At 42.5% G+C, this 18,988-nt stretch overlaps 1 protein-coding gene across 1 annotated transcript in view; it reads left to right on the forward strand.

Moving 5' to 3' along the window:
* Positions 1–18,988, forward strand: part of LOC134350424 (kynurenine 3-monooxygenase-like) — a 62,893-nt gene that overhangs the window by 11,379 nt on the left and 32,526 nt on the right. Inside the window, exons 2-4 of the mRNA XM_063055601.1 lie at positions 8,890–8,959; positions 10,498–10,595; positions 14,809–14,898. Coding sequence (XP_062911671.1) covers positions 8,890–8,959; positions 10,498–10,595; positions 14,809–14,898 — 258 coding nt within the window. The remainder of the gene's footprint in view (positions 1–8,889; positions 8,960–10,497; positions 10,596–14,808; positions 14,899–18,988) is intronic.

The raw sequence follows: 18,988 nt of genomic DNA on the forward strand, positions 1-18,988 counted from the left end.
CTAAGGTGGGGGAGTCTAAGACCAGAGGACAGAGGCTCAGAATAGAGTGATGTCTATTAGAATGAAGATGAAGAGGAATTTCTTTTGCCAGAGTGGTGAATCTGTGGAACTTGTTGCTGTAGGCTGCTGTGGAGGTCAAGCCATTGGGTATATTTAAGGTAGAGATTGATAGATTCTTGATTAGTCAGGGCATGAAGGGATATGGGGAGAAGGCAGGAGAGTGTTGAGAGGGAAATGGATTAGCCATGATGAAATAGCAGAGCAGACTTGATGGGCCAAATGGCCGAATTCTGCTTTTATATCTTATGGTCATGTAGTATTGAGAGGGATCAGGCATGGAAAAATTTGGAAAGTTGGTCTGAATATGGATAGTCGTTATGGATTTGTGCATGGCAGGTCATGTCTAGATTCAGGAGAGAAGATTTAGGACGGAGATGAAGAGAAACTGTTTTTCCCTGAGAATGGTGAATCTATGGAATTCCCTGCCCAGGCAAGCATTTGAGGCTTCCTCACGAAATATATTTAAGATACAGTTAGATAGATTTTTACATAGTAAGGGAACTAAGGGTAATGGGGAAAAGGCAGGTAGATGGAGCTGACCTTACGAACAGATCAGCCAGGATCTTATTGAATGGCGGGGCAGGCTCGATAGGCCAGCTGGCCTCCTCCTGCTCCTATTTCTTAGGTTCTTGTGTCTCACCAATCTTAGAGGTTTTTTTTGTAGAAGTACTCAAGAAGATGATGAAGAAAAGGTGGTGGCCACCTTTTATTCTCAAGGCCATTGACAAAGTACTGCATGGAATGTTAGTCCTGAATGTTAAATTGCTTGGCATTCAAAATGAAGTAGTCAATTGGATTTCACATTGGCCTGGCTGGAGAAGCCAGAGCATGATAGTAGATGGTTGTCATTTGACTGGAGCCTAATGGTTAGTGGTCCGTTACAAGTATTGGTGTTGGGTCTGTCATTGTTTAATATATAGATGATTAAACTGATAATGTGGTAAACTAGATCAGGAAATTTGTGGAAAATAAGATTTGGGGTGTAGTGGACAGCAAGGAAGTCTATTAAATCTTGCATTGGGATCCAGACCAGCTGGGAAAATGGGCTGAAAAATGGCAGATAAATCTTAACGCAGACAAGTGAGGTGTAAACAGGAGGAAATCTGCAGATGCTGGAATTTCAAGCAACACACATAAACGTTGCTGGTGAATACAGCAGGCCAGGCAGCATCTCTAGGAAGAGGTACAGTCGACGTTTCGGGCCGAGACCCTTCGTCAGGACTAACTGAAAGAAGAGATAGTAAGAGATTTGAAAGTGGGAAGGGGAGGGGGAGATCCGAAATGATAGGAGAAGACAGGAGGGGGAGGGATGGAGCCAAGAGCTGGACAGGTGATAGGCAAAAGCGATATGAGAGGATCATGGGACAGGAGGCCCAGGGAGAAAGAAAGGTGGAGGGGGGAAGCCCAGGGGATGGTAAAAGGTATAGTCAGAGGGACAGACGGAGAAAAAGGAGAGAGAGAAAAAGAATGTGTGTATATAAATAAATAATGGATGGGGTATGAGGGGGAGCGGGGCATTAGCGGAAGTTTGAGAAGTCAATGTTCATGCCATCAGGTTGGAGGCTGCCCAGACGGAATATGAGGTGTTGTTCCTCTAACTTGAGTGTGGCTTCATCTTTACAGTAGAGGAGGCTGTGGATAGACATATCAGAATGTAAATTGGGCGTTGAATTAAAATCTCTACTGGGAGATCCTGCTTTCTCTGGTGGACAGAGCGTGTTTCATTTGAGGAGGACAAACCAGAGTAAGACTTACACAGTGAATGGTAGAGTATTGGGGTTTGTGGCAGAACAAAGAGGCCTGGGAATACAGATCCATAAATTCCATGAAAATGGTGTCACAAATACATAGCATCATAAAGAGAGCTTCTGGCACATTGGCTTTCATAAATCAAGGAACCAAGTACAAGAGAGGCAATGTTATATTGAAGTTGTATAAGGCATTGTGTGCAGTTCTGGAAAGATATTGATAAGCTTAAATGAGTGAAGAGAAAACGTACATGGATGTTGATGGGACTTAAGGTGGGGACGTTGTAAGCGGTGTGCGAGGAAGCGGAAGCAAGGCAAGGGGGCAGGAATTCGTGCCAGGCAAAAAGCAAACCCTAGCCGGCTGGCTCCCCCGACCAGTCTGCTCTCCAATGTCCGCTCCCTGGAAAATAAATTGGACTACATCGGACTCCAATGAAATACTCAGCAGAAGTACAGAGTCTGCAGTGCGTATGTTTTCACCGAAGCGTGGCTCACCGATGGAATCCCGGACGCTGCCATTCAGCTGGACAGGCTGATCTTGTTTCGAGCAGACAGGGATGCAGCTCTTTCTGGTAAGACTCACGGTGATGGCTTGTGTGTTTACATCAATACGGAATGGTGCAGGAACTCTGTGCTGGTTTCCAGATACTGCTCATCGCTAGTGGAGTTTGTGACTGTTAGATGCAAGCCATTTTATTTGCCACTGGAATTCACCACTGTCCTTATAGTCAGTGTCTACATTCCCTCCAGCGCTAATGCTAAGGGGTCGCTCTGTGAAATGTATGGGGCTATTAGCGAACTGCAGAATGCACACCCTGATCGACAGCTATCTTTGAAGACAGTTTATATACAGATGTCTACTATAAACCTACTGATTGGCAGAGTGCTTAGAAGATGTGCAGACCAGCGAGCTCAGATTCTTACTGACATCATCATCATCTCCCTGAGCAACGCCATTGTTCCTACGTGCTTCAAGGCCGCCACCATTGTCCCTGTGCCGAAGAAGTCTTCAGTGTTCTGCCTCAACGACTACCATCCCGTTGCACTCACATCCATCGTCATGAAGTGTTTTGAGAGGTTTGTCATGAGGCACACCAAGACCCTGCTGCCCCCTCACTGGACCCTCTGCAGTTCGCATACCGTCCCAACCATTCAACAGATGACGCTGTTGCCATTACCCTCCACCTGGCTCTAACCCACCTGGACAAAAAAGACACGTACGTTCGAATGCTGTTCATAGATTTCAGTTCATCATTCAAAACAATTATTCCTCAGAAACTGATTAGAAAGCTGAGCCTACCGGGCCTGAACACCTCCCTCTGCAACTGGACCCTAGACTTCCTGACTCGGAGACCTCAGTCAGTCCGGATTGGAAGCAGCATCTCCAACACCATCACACTGAGCACGGGGGCCCCCAGAGCTGTGTGCTCAGTCCACTGCTGTTCACTCTGCTGACCCACGACTGACACAGCTCGAACCACATCATCAAGTTCGCCGATGACACGACCGTGGTGGGTCTCATCAGCAAGAACGATGAGTCAGCATACAGAGAGGAGGTGCAGCGGCTAACGGACTGGTGCAGAGCCAACAACCTGTCTCTGAATGTGAACAAAACAAAAGAAATGGTTGTTGACCTCAGGAGGACATGGAGCGACCACTCTCCCCTGAACATCAACAACTCCGTTGAGTTCGATAACAGCACCAAATTTCTTGGTATTCACCCGGCGGAGAATCCCACCTGGTCCCTCAACACCAGCTCCATATCAAAGAAAGCCCAGCAGCTTCTCTAATTTCTGTGAAGGCTGAAAAAAAGGTCCATCTCCCACCCCCCATCCTCACCACATTCTACAGAGGTTGTATTGAGAGCATCCTGAGCAGCTGCATCACTGCCTGGTTCGGAAATCACACCATCTCGGATCAAAAGACCCTGCAGTGGATAGTGAGATCAGCTGAGAAGATCATCGGGGTCTCTCTTCCCACCATTAGAGACATTTACACCACACACTGCATCCGTAAAGCAAACAGCATTATGAAGGACCCCACGCACCCCTCATATAAACTCTTCTCCCTCCTGCCATCTGACAAAAGGCACTGAAGTATTCAGGCTCTCACGACCAGACTATGCAACAGTTTCTTCCCCCAAACCATCAGACTCCTCAATACTCAGAGCCTGGACTGACACCAACCTACTGCCTTCTACTGTGCCTATTGTCTTGTTTATTATTTATGGTAATGCCTGCACTGTTTTGTGCACTTTATGCAGTCCTGGATAGGTCTGTAGTCTAGTGTAGTTTTTGTGTTGTTTTACATAATTCAGTGTAGTTTTTGTATTGTTTCATGTAGCACCATGGTCCTGAAAAACGTTGTCTCATTTTTATTGTGTACTGTGCCAGCAGTTATGGTCGAAATGACAATAAAAAGTGACTTGACTTGACTTGAAGAATCTGAGTTATAGGAAAAGGCCCTGTAACCTTATTCACTTGAGCAGAAGAGAATGAGGAGAGATCTTGCAGAAGTATACAAACCTGAGGGGTACAGTTGGATGAATACCTGCAGGCTTTTTCTCCCTCAGGTTGGTTAAGACTAGAACGAGTGTCCATAAGTTTAGGGTAAAAGACAATGTTCAAGTGATGTCTTCACTCAGGATGGTGTGAATGTGGACTGAGTTGCCAGTGGAAATGGATGATGAGAGTTCAATTGTAACATTTAATTATTTTGCAATACAGCATGGAGTAGGCCCTTCCAGCCCTATGAGCCGAACCGCCCCAGCAATCCCACAACCCCAGTTAACCCTAACATAGTCACTGGACAATCTGCACTGACCAGTTAGCTTACCCGGTATGTCTTTAGACTGTGGGAGATAACCGGAAGAGAAGTATGGGTGGTTATGGTCTGGGTACAGGGAGATGGCACTAGGTAGGAGACCTAGGCCAACAAGGACTAAATTGACTGAAGAGCACTACAGCACAGAACAAGGCCCCATATCAAAGACAACACTGTTCTTATCAGAGATATACCCTTTGCCCTGCCTATTCCACCCCCACCGTCTGCAATTCAAAATCAACTTGTTTTCTTTCCTAGTTCCAAGGTTTTTGAACTGAAAAGTTATCTCTGTTTATCTTTCTGCGAATGCTGTCGGATCTGAGTTTTGCCCAGCCTTTTCTGTTGCTGAACAGTCCGTGAGCCCGTACACTACCTCATTGTTCCTCTTTTCATGACATATGTCAGTGATAATAAACCTGATTCTCATAAAGTGACTGGTAGTATTTAATCCTAGAAAGACTGAAAAACAAATGATTTTTATACCAGTTTGTGTCCATTGAAGGTAATGTTATTAGTACAACACTCGTGTTGTCTTTCCATATACTTGGCAAACCATTTCTCCCGAAGTTCAACATCTGCAGTCAGTACCTATTTGTGGCCACTAGATATTGGCTTAGAAATCATTGCTACCTCACCATCCTCCTCCTTTTGTTCTTTGAACAAGTGCATTAAGTATGTAATAGTAATAACTTGGTTTGTAGACTGAAAAATAACCTGTATTTTGGGTAGCTTTTATGATTGACACACAGTTTTTTGGAGATGAAGGAACAGATCTTGTTAGTCAATCTTGTCATGTGTAGAAAATGCAGGCAATTAGGTTGTATTAATTAGGTGGGGTTTCCAGTCATTCGTCAGACATTGATTTGTCAATGTGCAGTAGAATTTACTGTACAACTTGTGATCATGGTCGGCACGATTACAAATTAACCAGTTTACTTTCTGATCCTGATTTTTTTTTTTCCATTCTTCACTCTCTTTCCGCACTTCAACCATACACTGACTGTACGTGCAGATGAGGTGCCTGGCTTTGGCCAGTAGCATTACACTGTGGCAGTTAGATAGCTCTTATTTCATGCTTGCATCAATGTTGTCATCTGTGGAAGCCGAATTAGCTGACATATGACATGAATTTTATTCTTTTGTGACATAAAAATCTATAAATTAGAAGAATCAATATTGCAGGGGTGGGGGAACAAGGTAGTTTTCAAGGGTTCGTGAACTAACAGGCTGGAGTATGCAAGGACATCTTCAGCTCTCACTGGTCATCATACAAATGCCCTGAAGAGCAGTGTGACCTGCGACAATGACTATTGCATGCTAGCACTCACATATACATAATAAAATGCTTTGACAGGTTGGTTATGGCTAGAATTAACTCAGAATCAGAATTCAGGTTTATTATCACTGGCATATGTTGTGAGACTTGCATAAGAATATAAGAATAGCAGCAGGAATGCTGAGCCTGCTCCACCGTTCAATATGATCATGGCTGATCTGGCCATGGACTCCTCTCCACCTACCTGCCTTTTCCCAATAACCCTTAATTCCCATACTATGTAAAAAATCTATCCAACCTTCTCTTAAATATATTTACTGAGGTAGCCTCCACTGCTTCATTGGGCGGAGAATTCCACAGATTCACCACTCTCTGGGAAAAGCAGTTCCTCCTCATCTTCGTCCTGAATCTACTCCCCTGAATCTTGAGGTATGCCCGCTAGTTCTTCTCTCACCGACCGGTGGAAACGACATTCCTACTTCTATCTTATCTATCCTCTTTCATAACTTTATGTTTCTATAAGATCTCCTCTCATTCTTCTGAATTCCAATGATTACAGTCCCTGGTGACTCAATCTTGCCTCATAGTGTAACCGCCTCATCTCTGGAATCAACCTGGTGAACCTCCTCCGCACCGCCTCCAAAGCCAGTATATCCTTCTTCAAGTAAGGAGACCAGAACTGCACGCAGTACTCCAGGTGCGGCCTCACTAGTACCCTGTACAGTTGCAACATAACCTCCCTGCTCTGAAATTCAATCCCTCTAGCAATGAAGGCCAACATTCTATTTGCCTTCTTGATAGCTTGCTGCACCTGCAAACCCACCCTTTCTGATACTACGGAGACTAGTGCTCATAATGGAACTGACTAAGTTCACAACACTGCAGCCTATCGTGTTCCTATGCGGTAATCACCCCGACCCCCCCCCCCATACCAGACAGTGATGCAGCAGTTAGAATGCTCTCAATGGTACATCTGCAGAAATTTTCAAGTGTATTTGATGACATACCAAATCTTCTCAAAGTCCTAATGAAGGGTAGCCACTGTCATGCCTTCTTTGTAGCTGTATTGATATGTTTGATCTAGGTTAGGTCCTCAGAGATAATGATACCCAAGAACTTGAAGTTGCTCACTCTCTCCACTTTTGATCCCTCTGAGGATTAGTGTATGTTCCCTCTTCTTACCCTTCTCTGAAGTCCACAGTCAGTTTTTTGGTCTTGTTTAGTGCAAAGTTGTTGCAGGAGCACCACTTAACTAGCTAATATATCTCACTCCTGTATGTCCTCTTGTCACCATCTGAAATTCTGCTAACAGTGGTTGTATCATCAGCAAATTTATAGATGGCATTTGAGCAGTGCCTAGCCACACAGTCATGGGTGTAGAGAGAGTAGAGTAGTGGACTAAGCCCACACCCCTTTGCCAGTGTTGGTTTCCCTGGGTCACACAGATTCTGGTCTTCCAGTTAGGAAGTCAAGGATCCAGTTGCAGAGGAAGGACAGAGACCCAAGTTCTGGAGCTGTTGATCGGAACTGTATGAACAGTTGTGTTAAATGCTGAGCTGTAGTCATAAGTATTTGTATTGTCTAGGTGATCCAAGGTTGTGTGAAGAGCCAAAGAGCTCGTATCCACCATAGACCTATTGTTGGCGTTAGGCAAATTGCAATGGGTCCAGGTCCACGCTGAGACAGGAGTTAATTGGAGCCATAGTCAATCCCTCAAAGTGCTTCATCACCTGACGATGGTCCTGAACACACTGAAATTTGTCGATCGCCACAATGAATACAATGTCACTCTCTCTCTGCTTTGGAATACCGAGACAACCACAGGGTATATCATCAGGCTGCTGTTAATCAATTACAGCTTGGTATTTCACATCATCATTTCCTCAATACTAATAACCAAGCTTCAAAACTGGGGCCTCTGTACCTCCCTCTGCAACTGGATCCTCAGCTTCCTCATCACAAGACCACAGTTGATGCGGATGGTTAACAACTTCTCACTGTCAATCAACACACGTATACCTCATGGATGCATGTTTATCCCACTGTTCTACTTTCTCTACATGCATAACTGTGTGACTAAGCACAACTGAACCACCATTTATAAATTTGCTGATGATGCCACTTTTGCTGGTAGACTGTCAGATGGTGATGAGGAGGCTTACAAGACGGTAGTAGATCAGCTGGTTGAGTGGTGGCGAAACAACATCCTTGACCTCAGTGCTAGCAAGATTGAGAGACTGATTGTGGACTTCAGGTGGGAGAAGTTGAGAGAACATACAGTACATCAGTCTTCATTGATGGGTCATTGATGGGTGCAAAAAGTGAGAAGCTTTAAATTTCTGGGAGTCAGCATTTCAGAGGATCAATTCTCCACATTGATGTAATCATGGAGAAGGTGCATTAGCAGTTCTACCTACTTAGACATTTGAGGAGATTTGGTATGTCATCAAAGGCTCTTACAAATTTCTAGATGTATAATGATGCATTCTGGGAGGCTGCATCACAGGAGGCTCGAATGCACAGGATTGCAAGTGGCGACAGAAGGTTATTGATTCAGCCAGTTAAATCGGGGCATAACCCTTCCCACCATCAACGGCATCTTTAAGAGGTAATGCATCAGAAAGGCAGCATCCATCATTAAGGATTGTCACTGTTTGAGATTTGTTCTCTTGTCATTACCACCATTAAGGAGCAGGAGTCTGAAGATCCACACTCAACAATTTTGGAACAATTTTTTTTTCTCCTGTGCCAATAGATTTCTCATGTCAATGCAACCAGGTAAAAATATACCCAGTTGACAAGAAGGCAGCCAAAATGAAAGTCTGTTGTCATCCACAAGTGAATTATTGTTCTCATTTCTCTCCAAATTTATTTCTTCTTCAGAAATGAATGCTGTTGAAAGCCATTGCCTTCATAAATGGTGGTGCAATTGTTAATGTGCTCTTTATCTGCAGAGAAACAAGTAGTATTTTCTTTCCCCAGGTTGGCGCTTTAAATGCATGTTTTTTTGCAAAGCGAGGCTTTCAGGTGGAAGTTTATGAAGCACGGAAAGGTAGGTCTCACTATGTATTCTATTTCGCTGTATTTTAACACATCCCAGATTTGCTCTGTTGTCTTCTTTATAGATCAGAAGTATCCATTAAATATATAGTTGTTAAATAATCTAAGGCCTGATTATTTATGGCTATTATATTAAAAATAGTGCAAACTGCAATTCCTATCCACATCCCATTCTTCTAGTGTAATGATTTTGAAATCATTATTTATGTCAATGTTTAACATCTTTAACTAGAGAATCCCATCCAGATAGTCATTCATTTCTTTAGTCATACTCTGAATCAATAAAATAATTTGAAATTGATATCTTGATTGAAAGACTTTTTTTATTTTAAGGGGCAGAAATTCACCTTTGGTTGCTTATACTGAGTTATTGGCAATAACTTTCTTTTATATTCCACTTTTACCATCTAGTTCAGTTAAAATCAGTCCAATCATGTCTTTGGGCTAAGTGCAATTTATAAATTGATGGGGCGAGGGGTTGGGAACAGATTCTGGATGTGAGCACGAAAGGAAGATAAAAGATGCCTTAGAAGGTGATCTGGCTAAGATACGAGTTGTATAATTGAGCCAAGTGACTACAGTAAGTAAGCTTGGAAGGGATACTCAGTGTGATTATATCACAATCTAGAGGAGGATAGAAGGAAAGAACACCAGAGTTATTTGTGCCTTTGAGCAGAAGTGACTTGGCTAGAAATCTGGTTGAAAAGATTCAGGAATGGAACCCTGCTACTCCATTAAAAGCCAAAAGGAATGAAAATGCCTTTGAGCTATCCTGACCTAGAAATGATCTACTGAATGGAAATTTTTAGTTCTGTTTTACTAGTAAATTTTACTAGTTGAAATGTCTCCAGAATATCTCTTAAAATCATTTAACTTCCCACCTCTTCTGCTTTGAAGTGGTACTAATCTGATGGCTGGCTCCATAACTAGTATCAATGCATAACTAATAGGGATGGAAGGGCTAATCATTGTTAAAAATACTTTGGATTTAGTTTAATACAATATATAGGTATTAAATCCTTTTCAGTCTGATGATTAAATAATGCAAGAATGACAGTTTTGTTACCTGTTTACAAAATTGGCACAAAGCAGAAGATTTCCAGCTTCTAAACTATTTGGCTATTAACTTCTGAAAGCTGGTAATTTGGATGGCACTACTATGACGTTTTGTGATAAGGTGCAGAAAAATTATTCTTGATTGTCGATTACAACAGTGGTCCCTTCTTCATAGTGCATGCTTGGGAATAAGGATGAAGTTAGTCTTTGTAATGACTGCCACAGCAGAAGGATCCAACAAAGTTCATCAAATGAGATCAAAGATGGAGAATTGCTCTTCTCTGCAGCCTTGCACACTTTCCTATTTCAATTTTATGTCAGATTTCAGATTTTTGAAAGTTATTATTGTTACACAGTTGTTCAGACAGTGAATGTCAGAGTATTTCCTGGGGATTCTACAATTGAGGGTAGCAAATGGACAGTGATGTGTTTAAGAGAGGAGTGCCTTGACATCTCCCATTCCCTTTATGACAGATATTCGAACTGCTAAAGATATACGGGGAAGAAGTATCAATCTTGCCTTATCTCACAGAGGTCGGCAGGCTTTGAAAGCTGTTGGAATGGAAGACCAGGTATGGTGAAAGTAGATTTTCGTATGAAGTTTATGGAATGGAGTAGTGTGAAGACAATTTTTTTTTCTTTATTTTAAAGGAGGATTAATTTATCTATGCAATTTGGTGAGCCAGAATTAAGTTAATGGATTCTGCCAGTGCGGAAGCAAGGTGTTTTAAGCCAGTGAATTCCACAGATTTAGCCCTCAGCAGACTGCAAATCTCCTTGCTCACCCAAAGCTTCTGGTTTGGGAAAACTCAATCTGTTCTCGAAGACCCACACTGATCCACACAGATTTTGATGAAGATCGTGACTGTTGTAGCAGTTTCATTCAGAACCGAAGATGAATGCCCAAATATGGTTCACGTCCAAATATTTAATGTCCAGAATTAGGCCTATAATAAAGAACAATTGCTGATGATACTATTCATTATACAGTGGACTGTCCATGGCATTTTGTATTATTGTTAGTCCTCCTAAGTGCCCTGCTTCACACTCCCTGTCACTGAATATCCATCAACCATTGTTCTCTTTATTTCAATATCCTGAAACCTGTAACTATCTTCATCGCAATCTATTACTTATTTAGAAATACAGTGCAGAATAGACCCTTGCAGCCCTTCGAGCTCAGCTGCCCCAGCATCCTCCGACAACCCTGACTTAAGTCTAACCTAATCATGGGAAAATTTACAATGACTAATTAACTTACCTGCTACGTCTTTATATTGTGGGAAGAAACCGGAGCACCCGGAGAAAATGGCGCATTCCACAGGGAGGACGAACAGGGACTTCTTACAGAGGGCGCTGGGATTGAATTCTGATAACCCGAGCTGCACACTACCATGGCACCCAAAGCCACGGTGTATTAAGTTTTTAATTATATGGAATCTTTTTTAACTGCTTCTCTGCAGGGCCCTTTATGGGTCATTTGATAAAGTTGGAAACGAAAGTAAATGGACCCAAAACTGGCTCTTGTGGATCTCCACTGTCAGGCACAAAAGCATGAAAAATATCATGAGAGTCTAATCTCCCTACCAATCTCTTCCACACCACTTTATTCTTTTTTTAAGACTTGTTATGCAGCACTTTGTTCAGTGGTTTCCAAAAATCCTCACACTCTACCTCCATATGAGCTTGCACCTTATTGTTTACCTGAACTGTTCTCTGTAGCTGTTCCACTTTATTTTGCATAGTTATTGTTTTACCTTATTCTACCTCAATGAACTGTATAAATGATCTGATCTGTACACACAGTATGCAGGATAAGCTTTACACTGTATTTTAGTACATGTGACAATAATAAACCAACACCAAAGTTAAGGGCCTAACACTGGCCATGACATGGGGCATCTTGATCAGCATGGACTAGTTGAGCCAATGGGCCTGCTGCTGTACTATATAACTCGATGCACTCTCGGAACAGAGTTTCATATCCTTGGATGCAGTGATAGGTAAGTATTTAACATCTTCAGCTATGAAGAGTGCTGCCTGAGGCTAAGGTTGAGGAGATGAGTCAATGATTGCAGATGCTTCTAGGACAGTGCGATCCCATTTGGCCTCAGTGTTCCACAATGAGCATGACTGGAAGTCAGAGGCCTGGCGTCTACGAGTCAGTTCAGGACTGGAGGTTGGAGGACTATCTATGTGTGCGAGTAAATTGTTTTGTTGCTGTTGTGTTGTTATTCCCTGTGTTGCTCTGCTGAACACTGAGAGCATGTTGTGTTGGAAGGTGTGGTGGCACTTGCAGACTGCTCTTGGCACATTGTAGGTTGTGTTGGTTTTTAATGCAAATGTATGTTTCGATGACAATGCGATAAATAAATTAATCTGTTATGTAGAGACTGACCTCACCAATGCAAATCAGATGTAAAAAAAAATACATCCTTCTTAGGCAACTCTTGGAATGAGGATGACTTGCTTTGACTCCAGTTTTTGGATCTAAGATTGCTGAAGAGGCTAGACTCTGCTACAACAGGGAGAGTGGGTATGGAGCAGGAGTGTCAGGGAGGTTCATCGATGGAAAGTGTCTGCAAGGTAGTGTAGACTCAGCCATCGCCAGTACAAGCACAAGCCTTCCAACCAACATGGACATCTTTCAAAGGTGGTGCCCAGAAGGCAACATCCATCATTACGAATCCTCACCATCCAAGACATGCCCTTTTATCGTTACTGCCACCATGATGGAAATACAGGAGCCTGAAGAGACACACTCAATATTTTAGGAGCAGCGTCTTTGCCTCCACCATCAGATTTCTGAATAGTCTATGAACACAACTTTAACTATTCTGTTTTGCAGTATTTTAGTATTTTATTTCTTATTGTAGCATATAATGACTTTTAATGTCTTTCCACAAAACCACGAGTTTCACAACATGTCAATTATAATACGTCAAGTTGGATTTATGACCCTGATTTTTGCTCAATTCATTCCTGAACCCTCATTCTCCTCATTCTGAATGAGCTGGTGATTCCCACTAGTTGGTGAAAATTTTTATTTCTTCTGTTTTATTTTAATCCTTCATCCTTTCAAAATCCTTGGATTGTTCAATCCACCTGGTAATCTCTGGTTTAGACAGCTCAGAAGAGGCTGTCTGTTTTGTGGGAGTTTAGTCTTGGCATGTGAGCAATGTGGCCTGCCCACTGGAACTGACAGAGTGTAATTCAACCCTTAATGTTGGGATTATTGACCTGGGAAGGGACACTGATATTGGCCCATTGATCCTGCCAAAGGATTTGGAGGATTTTGTGGAGGCAGTGTTGGTGATGTTTGTCCAAGACTTTGAAGTGCCCACTTTGGGAAGTTAATGGGAGAGAAGGGATCTCTCATGGTCCTTCACCTTGGTCTGAGTTTAATCCTGTTGTTCAAACACTTTTGCATAAGATGACCGGAGAATCTGCTGTCACACTAGAAGCAGTACTTGTTATAAAGCAAATTCTGCAGATGCTGGAAATCCGGACCAAGACACACAAAATGCTGGAGGAATTCAGCAGGCCAGGAATGGAGAGGAATAAACAGTCGGTGTTTCTGGCTGAGGTCTGTTCAATTAAGACCCTTCATCAGAGCAGTGTTCTTTATTTGCTTTCCAACCCTAACTGTTAGAACACCTCCAGAAGATTTAAATAATTAAATGTAAATTGTTTTAAATTAAAAGTTTTAATGCTTTAAAAAAGACATTTAGATTAAATATTGCTTTTAAAAAAAAACTCCATTGCTTGTATTTCTCAATCTACGTTAGCAATTCCAGCCAAATGAATGGGGCTATGGTGCATTCTCCACTGGTATAAAGTTGAGGGGCCAGATACAAAGTGCATCCTGTACCCCTCATCCATTTCCTAGCACCACCCCCAACCCCGCTGTCATGTAACAGCTCATTTTTTTTGTGCTCAGTACCTGAAGTCCGTTCAAAAGTGCAGCAATATGGCAGCTCTGTCAGCATCTGACCTGGATGCATCAGCCTTTTTTCCTTGGGCAACGGAGGATGGGAGGTGACCTGATAGAGGTGTATAAGATGATTAGAGGCATTGATCGTGTGGATAGTCAGAGGCTTTTTTTCCCAGGGCTGAAGTAGCTAGCACAAGTGGGCACAGTTTTAAGGTGCTTGGAAGATGGTACAGAGGAGATGTCAGGGGTAAGTTTTTTACGCAGAGAGTGGTGAGTGCGTGGAATGGGCTGCCGGCGACAATGGTGGAGGCGGATACGATAGGGTCTTTTAAGAGACTCCTGGACAGGTACGTGGAGCTCTGAAAAATAGAGGACTATGGGTAACCCTAAGTAATTTCTAAGATAAGGACATATTCGGCACAGCTTTGTGGGCCGAAGGGCCTGTATTGTGCTGTAGGTTTTCTATGTTTCTATGCAGCTGATTCCTGACTTGGTGCATTGTACTGTGTGAATGAGCTGCAGTTAGAAGACTGCAGGATAGCTTGATCCAGCCATCGTAAGAACTTTTTTGATGTAAGTATTAGTTTGGTCGTGTATCCACTAGTGACCTCAACATTCTTGAAGAGTCATCTTAAATTGATATATTTAATGATATGTAGACCACAATCGGGGAATGTCAGTGTTACTGGTGAAAGCTGGAAAGTTGTCAGCCTGTATCATTATCTCATTTCTCTTGCCAGAGATGCTGCTGAATATTTCTGGCTTTTTCGTATTATTAATAAAATCTTTTTTTTGTTTACAGTGTTGCAAATCTCACATGTCTTAACTTCCTCAAATGTACTTCCTCTAAGGTCGTTTCCAAGGGTATTCCCATGAATGCCAGGATGATCCATTCTCTTTCGGGCAAGAGGTCCTCGCTTCCTTATGGGAAAAAAGGCCAGGTGAATCATGTGTCTTGGAAGTCTGTTTCAATGCTGGGGAGGTTCTTGAATGCTTTTGTGTTTTTTAATGTATTCAGCTGAGGGAAAACCAATGTGATATTTCTAAGAACAGCTGCATGACCCAATATAATTACTTGTACCAAATACTACATGAAGGAGATTTGTTCCAGGGAAAAAATTAACTTCAGAGCAGAAAATATGGAGGAATACAGAACAGTTAGTGAGAAGTAAATGGTAGAAACTCTGGACGGACAACTGCCGACCACCTTCAGTTGCTGGGGTCTTGGCTTGGTGGCACCTTCGAAGGGAGATGCTTTCTGAGCATCAACAATTCATAGAGTCTTCTCTAAACCAAGAGTTCCCAACCTGGTGTCCATGGTATAAGAAAGGTTGGCAGACATCCCACCCTGCAAAAACTCAATTTGCAGGAGACTTCTGGGAGAAGTGGGATGTTTGCAATAGAGTAGCTCCTTAGCAGCTAGCCAGCTAGTTTAAATAATGTTAGCTATGCTAATGAACAAATGACACCTGTTAAACTCACCTCAACATGTCTTTTACAGTCTTAACCCACCATGGGCGATAGAAAAGTCACTGTTGCAAACAGTGCAGCGAGCAACACTGTCATTATCTTTGACCCCTATTAGGCAGGGGTACACTTTATATTTTCTTTGGAACACTCTGCCACTCTGACTTTTTTTTTGGAACTCTCTCGCTCTTGCTCTTGCTCTCTCTCTATCATGCGCACGCGCGCTCTCTTGCTCATGGTCGCTCTCACTCGCGCTTGCTTTCTCGCTGTTGCTCTCGCGCTCTCTCGTGGTCACTCTCACTCGCACTCGCTGTCTCGCACTTGCTTTCTTGCTCTTGCTCTCACTCTCTCTCTCACGCTTGCTTTCTCGCTCTCTCTCTCGTGCTTGCTTTCTCGCTCTCTCGCTCTCGCACGCTCTCTCGTGGTCGCTCTCACTCGCGCTCACTTTCTTGCTCTTGCTCTCGCTCTCTTACTCTCTCTCGCACGTTCTCTCACGCTTGCTCTCAAAAAAATAAATTTCCAGGACATTGTATATAATTTGCAGGCATCAGGGAGCCACTATTAATTTGCGGGAGACTCCCGGAACTTCCAGGAGAGGTGGGATGTCTGGGTTGGGAACTCCCGGATTTAAACTGATCACTGACCACGTCTACAGTGGTAATTGCAGTTGTCAATCGTGCATCAAAAGTGATAGCATAACAATTATCTAGAAATAGGACAGGGATTGCTTAAGATTTGAGAATTTTTTGTATTATTTCATATTTTCAACATCTGCAGTAGTTTGATTTTTGCAATGATGTTGAAATCCCAGGCTCAACCATTGACTCTGCTTTCATTGTATTGGGATACTATATCCTAATGCAGGATGCTATGATCATGCAGTGGTTTGACAAACCATCTCTTAGACAGATGGCCGTTCACATTCAAAATATCAGGCAGAAGAGAGAAAGGAGCTGATACAAATTGTGAATTATTCAAGTGACCCATGAAAAACTGGAAAATGAGCTTCTGATCCAAGGCCACATGGGAATTTCTCAGACACCCAGCTCCTTCACCCACATCTCTATTTACAAAGTTCAAAGTAAATTTTATTATCATCGTACATATATGTCACCATATACAACCCTGAGGGCATATTCAGCAGCTCTATATAATAGTAACTGTAACAGTAATAATGAAAGATCAACCATAGAACAGAAGACAACAAACTGTACAAATGCAAATATAAATAAATAGTAATAAATAAAAAGATAAAGAGTCCTTCAAGTGAGATTGGGCCAGCCGGTGATGTAGTGGCATCAGCACTGGACCTTGAAGCGGATAGTCCTGAGTTCGAATCCCAACCTGGCCAGCAGCAGCATCTGTGTGGAAGAATGGCCTGGCAATCTACTTCTGTATATTGCCATGGAATCCCTATGGACAACTATACAATCCATAGGGTTGCCATGACTTAACGATGAGTCGACAGCACTCAATAACAACAACAAAGTGAGATCATAGGTTGTGCGAACATCTTGGTGGATGGGTGGGTGAGTGTGGTTAACCCCTTTGTTCAAGAGCCTGATGGTTTTGGCACCAGGTTTATAAATGAGTAACAGATCCTCACCATTTGTGCCATGAAAGGGTAGCAGTGAGTTGGGAACTTGTACACACTTAGAAATTTAACATTTCTGTTCTAGGTGGAGTTATTTTTTGTTTGACCCCTCAGTGGTTCGAACTGCATGTGCAGAAAAGATGGGGAAATGAATTGACAGAGGTCTACGGAGGTATAAAATTACAACCCAACCAAACCTAAGCACAGTCTTTCTGTTTGTAATATTCTCCCAACCCAACCTGATGTTCAGTGTTGATACCAAAAGATATAGGAGAGAATTTGTCCATTTGGCCCAAAGAGTCTGCTCCCCTTTTCATCATGGCTGATCCAATTTTCCTCTCAGCTCCAGCCTCCTACCTTCTCCCCGTATCCCTTCATGCCCTGACCAGCCAAGAATCTGCCTTAAATATGCATAAAGACTAGGCCTCTACAGCTGCCTGTGGCAAAGAATTCCACAGATTCACCACTCTCTGGCTAAAGAAATTCCTCCTCAACTCTATTCTAAAAGGATGCCCCTCTATTCTGAGGCTGAGTCCTCTGGTCTTAGACTCTCCCACCATAGTGAACATCCTCTCCACATCTACTCTATCAAGGCCTTTCACCATTCAATAGGTTTCAATGAGGGCAGCCCTCATTCTTTTAAATTCTAGTGAATACAGGCCCAGAGCCATCGAACGTTCTTCATATGTCAAGCCAATCAATCCTGGAATCAATTTCTTAAACCACCTTTCAATGTTCTCTGGTGTAAGCACATCCTTTCTAAGATAAGGGGCCCAAAGCTGCTCTCAGTACTCAAAGTGAGGCCTCACCGAAGTCTCAAAATTACATATTTGCTTTTATATTCTAGTGCTTTTGAAATTAATACTCACATCACATTTGCCTTTCTTACCACAGACTCTACCTGCAAATTAATCTTTAGGGAATCCTGCACAAGGCCTTCCAAGTCTCTTTGCACCTCACTGCTGTGTATTTTTTCTCCATTTGAACATAGTTAACTTTTTCATTTCTTCTACCAAGGTACAAGATTATACACTACTATATTCCATCTGCAATTTCTTTGCCTATTCTCCTAATCTGCCTAAGTCTTTCTGTAGCCTCTCTACTTCCTCAACCTACCTAACCCTCCACCTATCTTCATATTGTCTGCAAACTCTGCAATAAAGCCATCAACTCCATCATCCAAATTATTAACATTTAACGTAAAAAGAATCAGTCCCAACACAGATCCCTGTGGAACACCACTAGTCATTGGCAGCAAGTCAGAAAAGGCTCCCTTTATTCCCATTCTTTGACTCCTGCCAATTAGCCACTGCTTTATCCATGCTAGAATCTTTCCTGTAATATCATGGGGTCGAAACCTATTAGGAAGCCTCATTTGTGGCATCTTGCAAAAAGCCTTTGGAAAATCTAAGTGCACAACATCAACTGATTCTCTTTTGTCTATCCTGCTTGTTATTTCTGCAAAGAATTCCGACAGATTTGTCAGGTTGATTTTCCCTTGAGGAAACCATGCTGACTATGATCTATTTTATCATTTGTCTCCAAATACGCTGAGACTGCATCCTTGATAATCAACCCCAACATCTTCCCAACTATTGAGTTCAGACTAACTGGCCTATAGTTTCCTTTCTTCTGCCTTTCTCCCTTCTTGAAGACTGTAGTGACATTTGCAATTTTCTGGTCTTTCAGAACCATTCCAGAAACTAGAAGATCATTACTAATGCCTCCACAATCTTTTCAGCCACCTCTTTCAGAACCCTGGGCTGTAGTCCGTCTGGTCCAGGTGACTTCCCCACCTTCAGACCTTTCAGTTTCCCAAGAACATTCTCTGTTGTAATAGTAACTTCACACACCTCATGACTTCTGACACTTCCAACTTCCACCATGCTACTAGTGTCTTCCATAGTGAAGACTGATACAAAATACTTATTTAGTTTGTCTGTCATTTTCTTGTCCCCATTACTCCCTCT

This window comes from Mobula hypostoma, chromosome 8 (assembly GCF_963921235.1).
Source record: "Mobula hypostoma chromosome 8, sMobHyp1.1, whole genome shotgun sequence".
In the NCBI taxonomy this organism is placed as follows: domain Eukaryota; kingdom Metazoa; phylum Chordata; class Chondrichthyes; order Myliobatiformes; family Myliobatidae; genus Mobula; species Mobula hypostoma.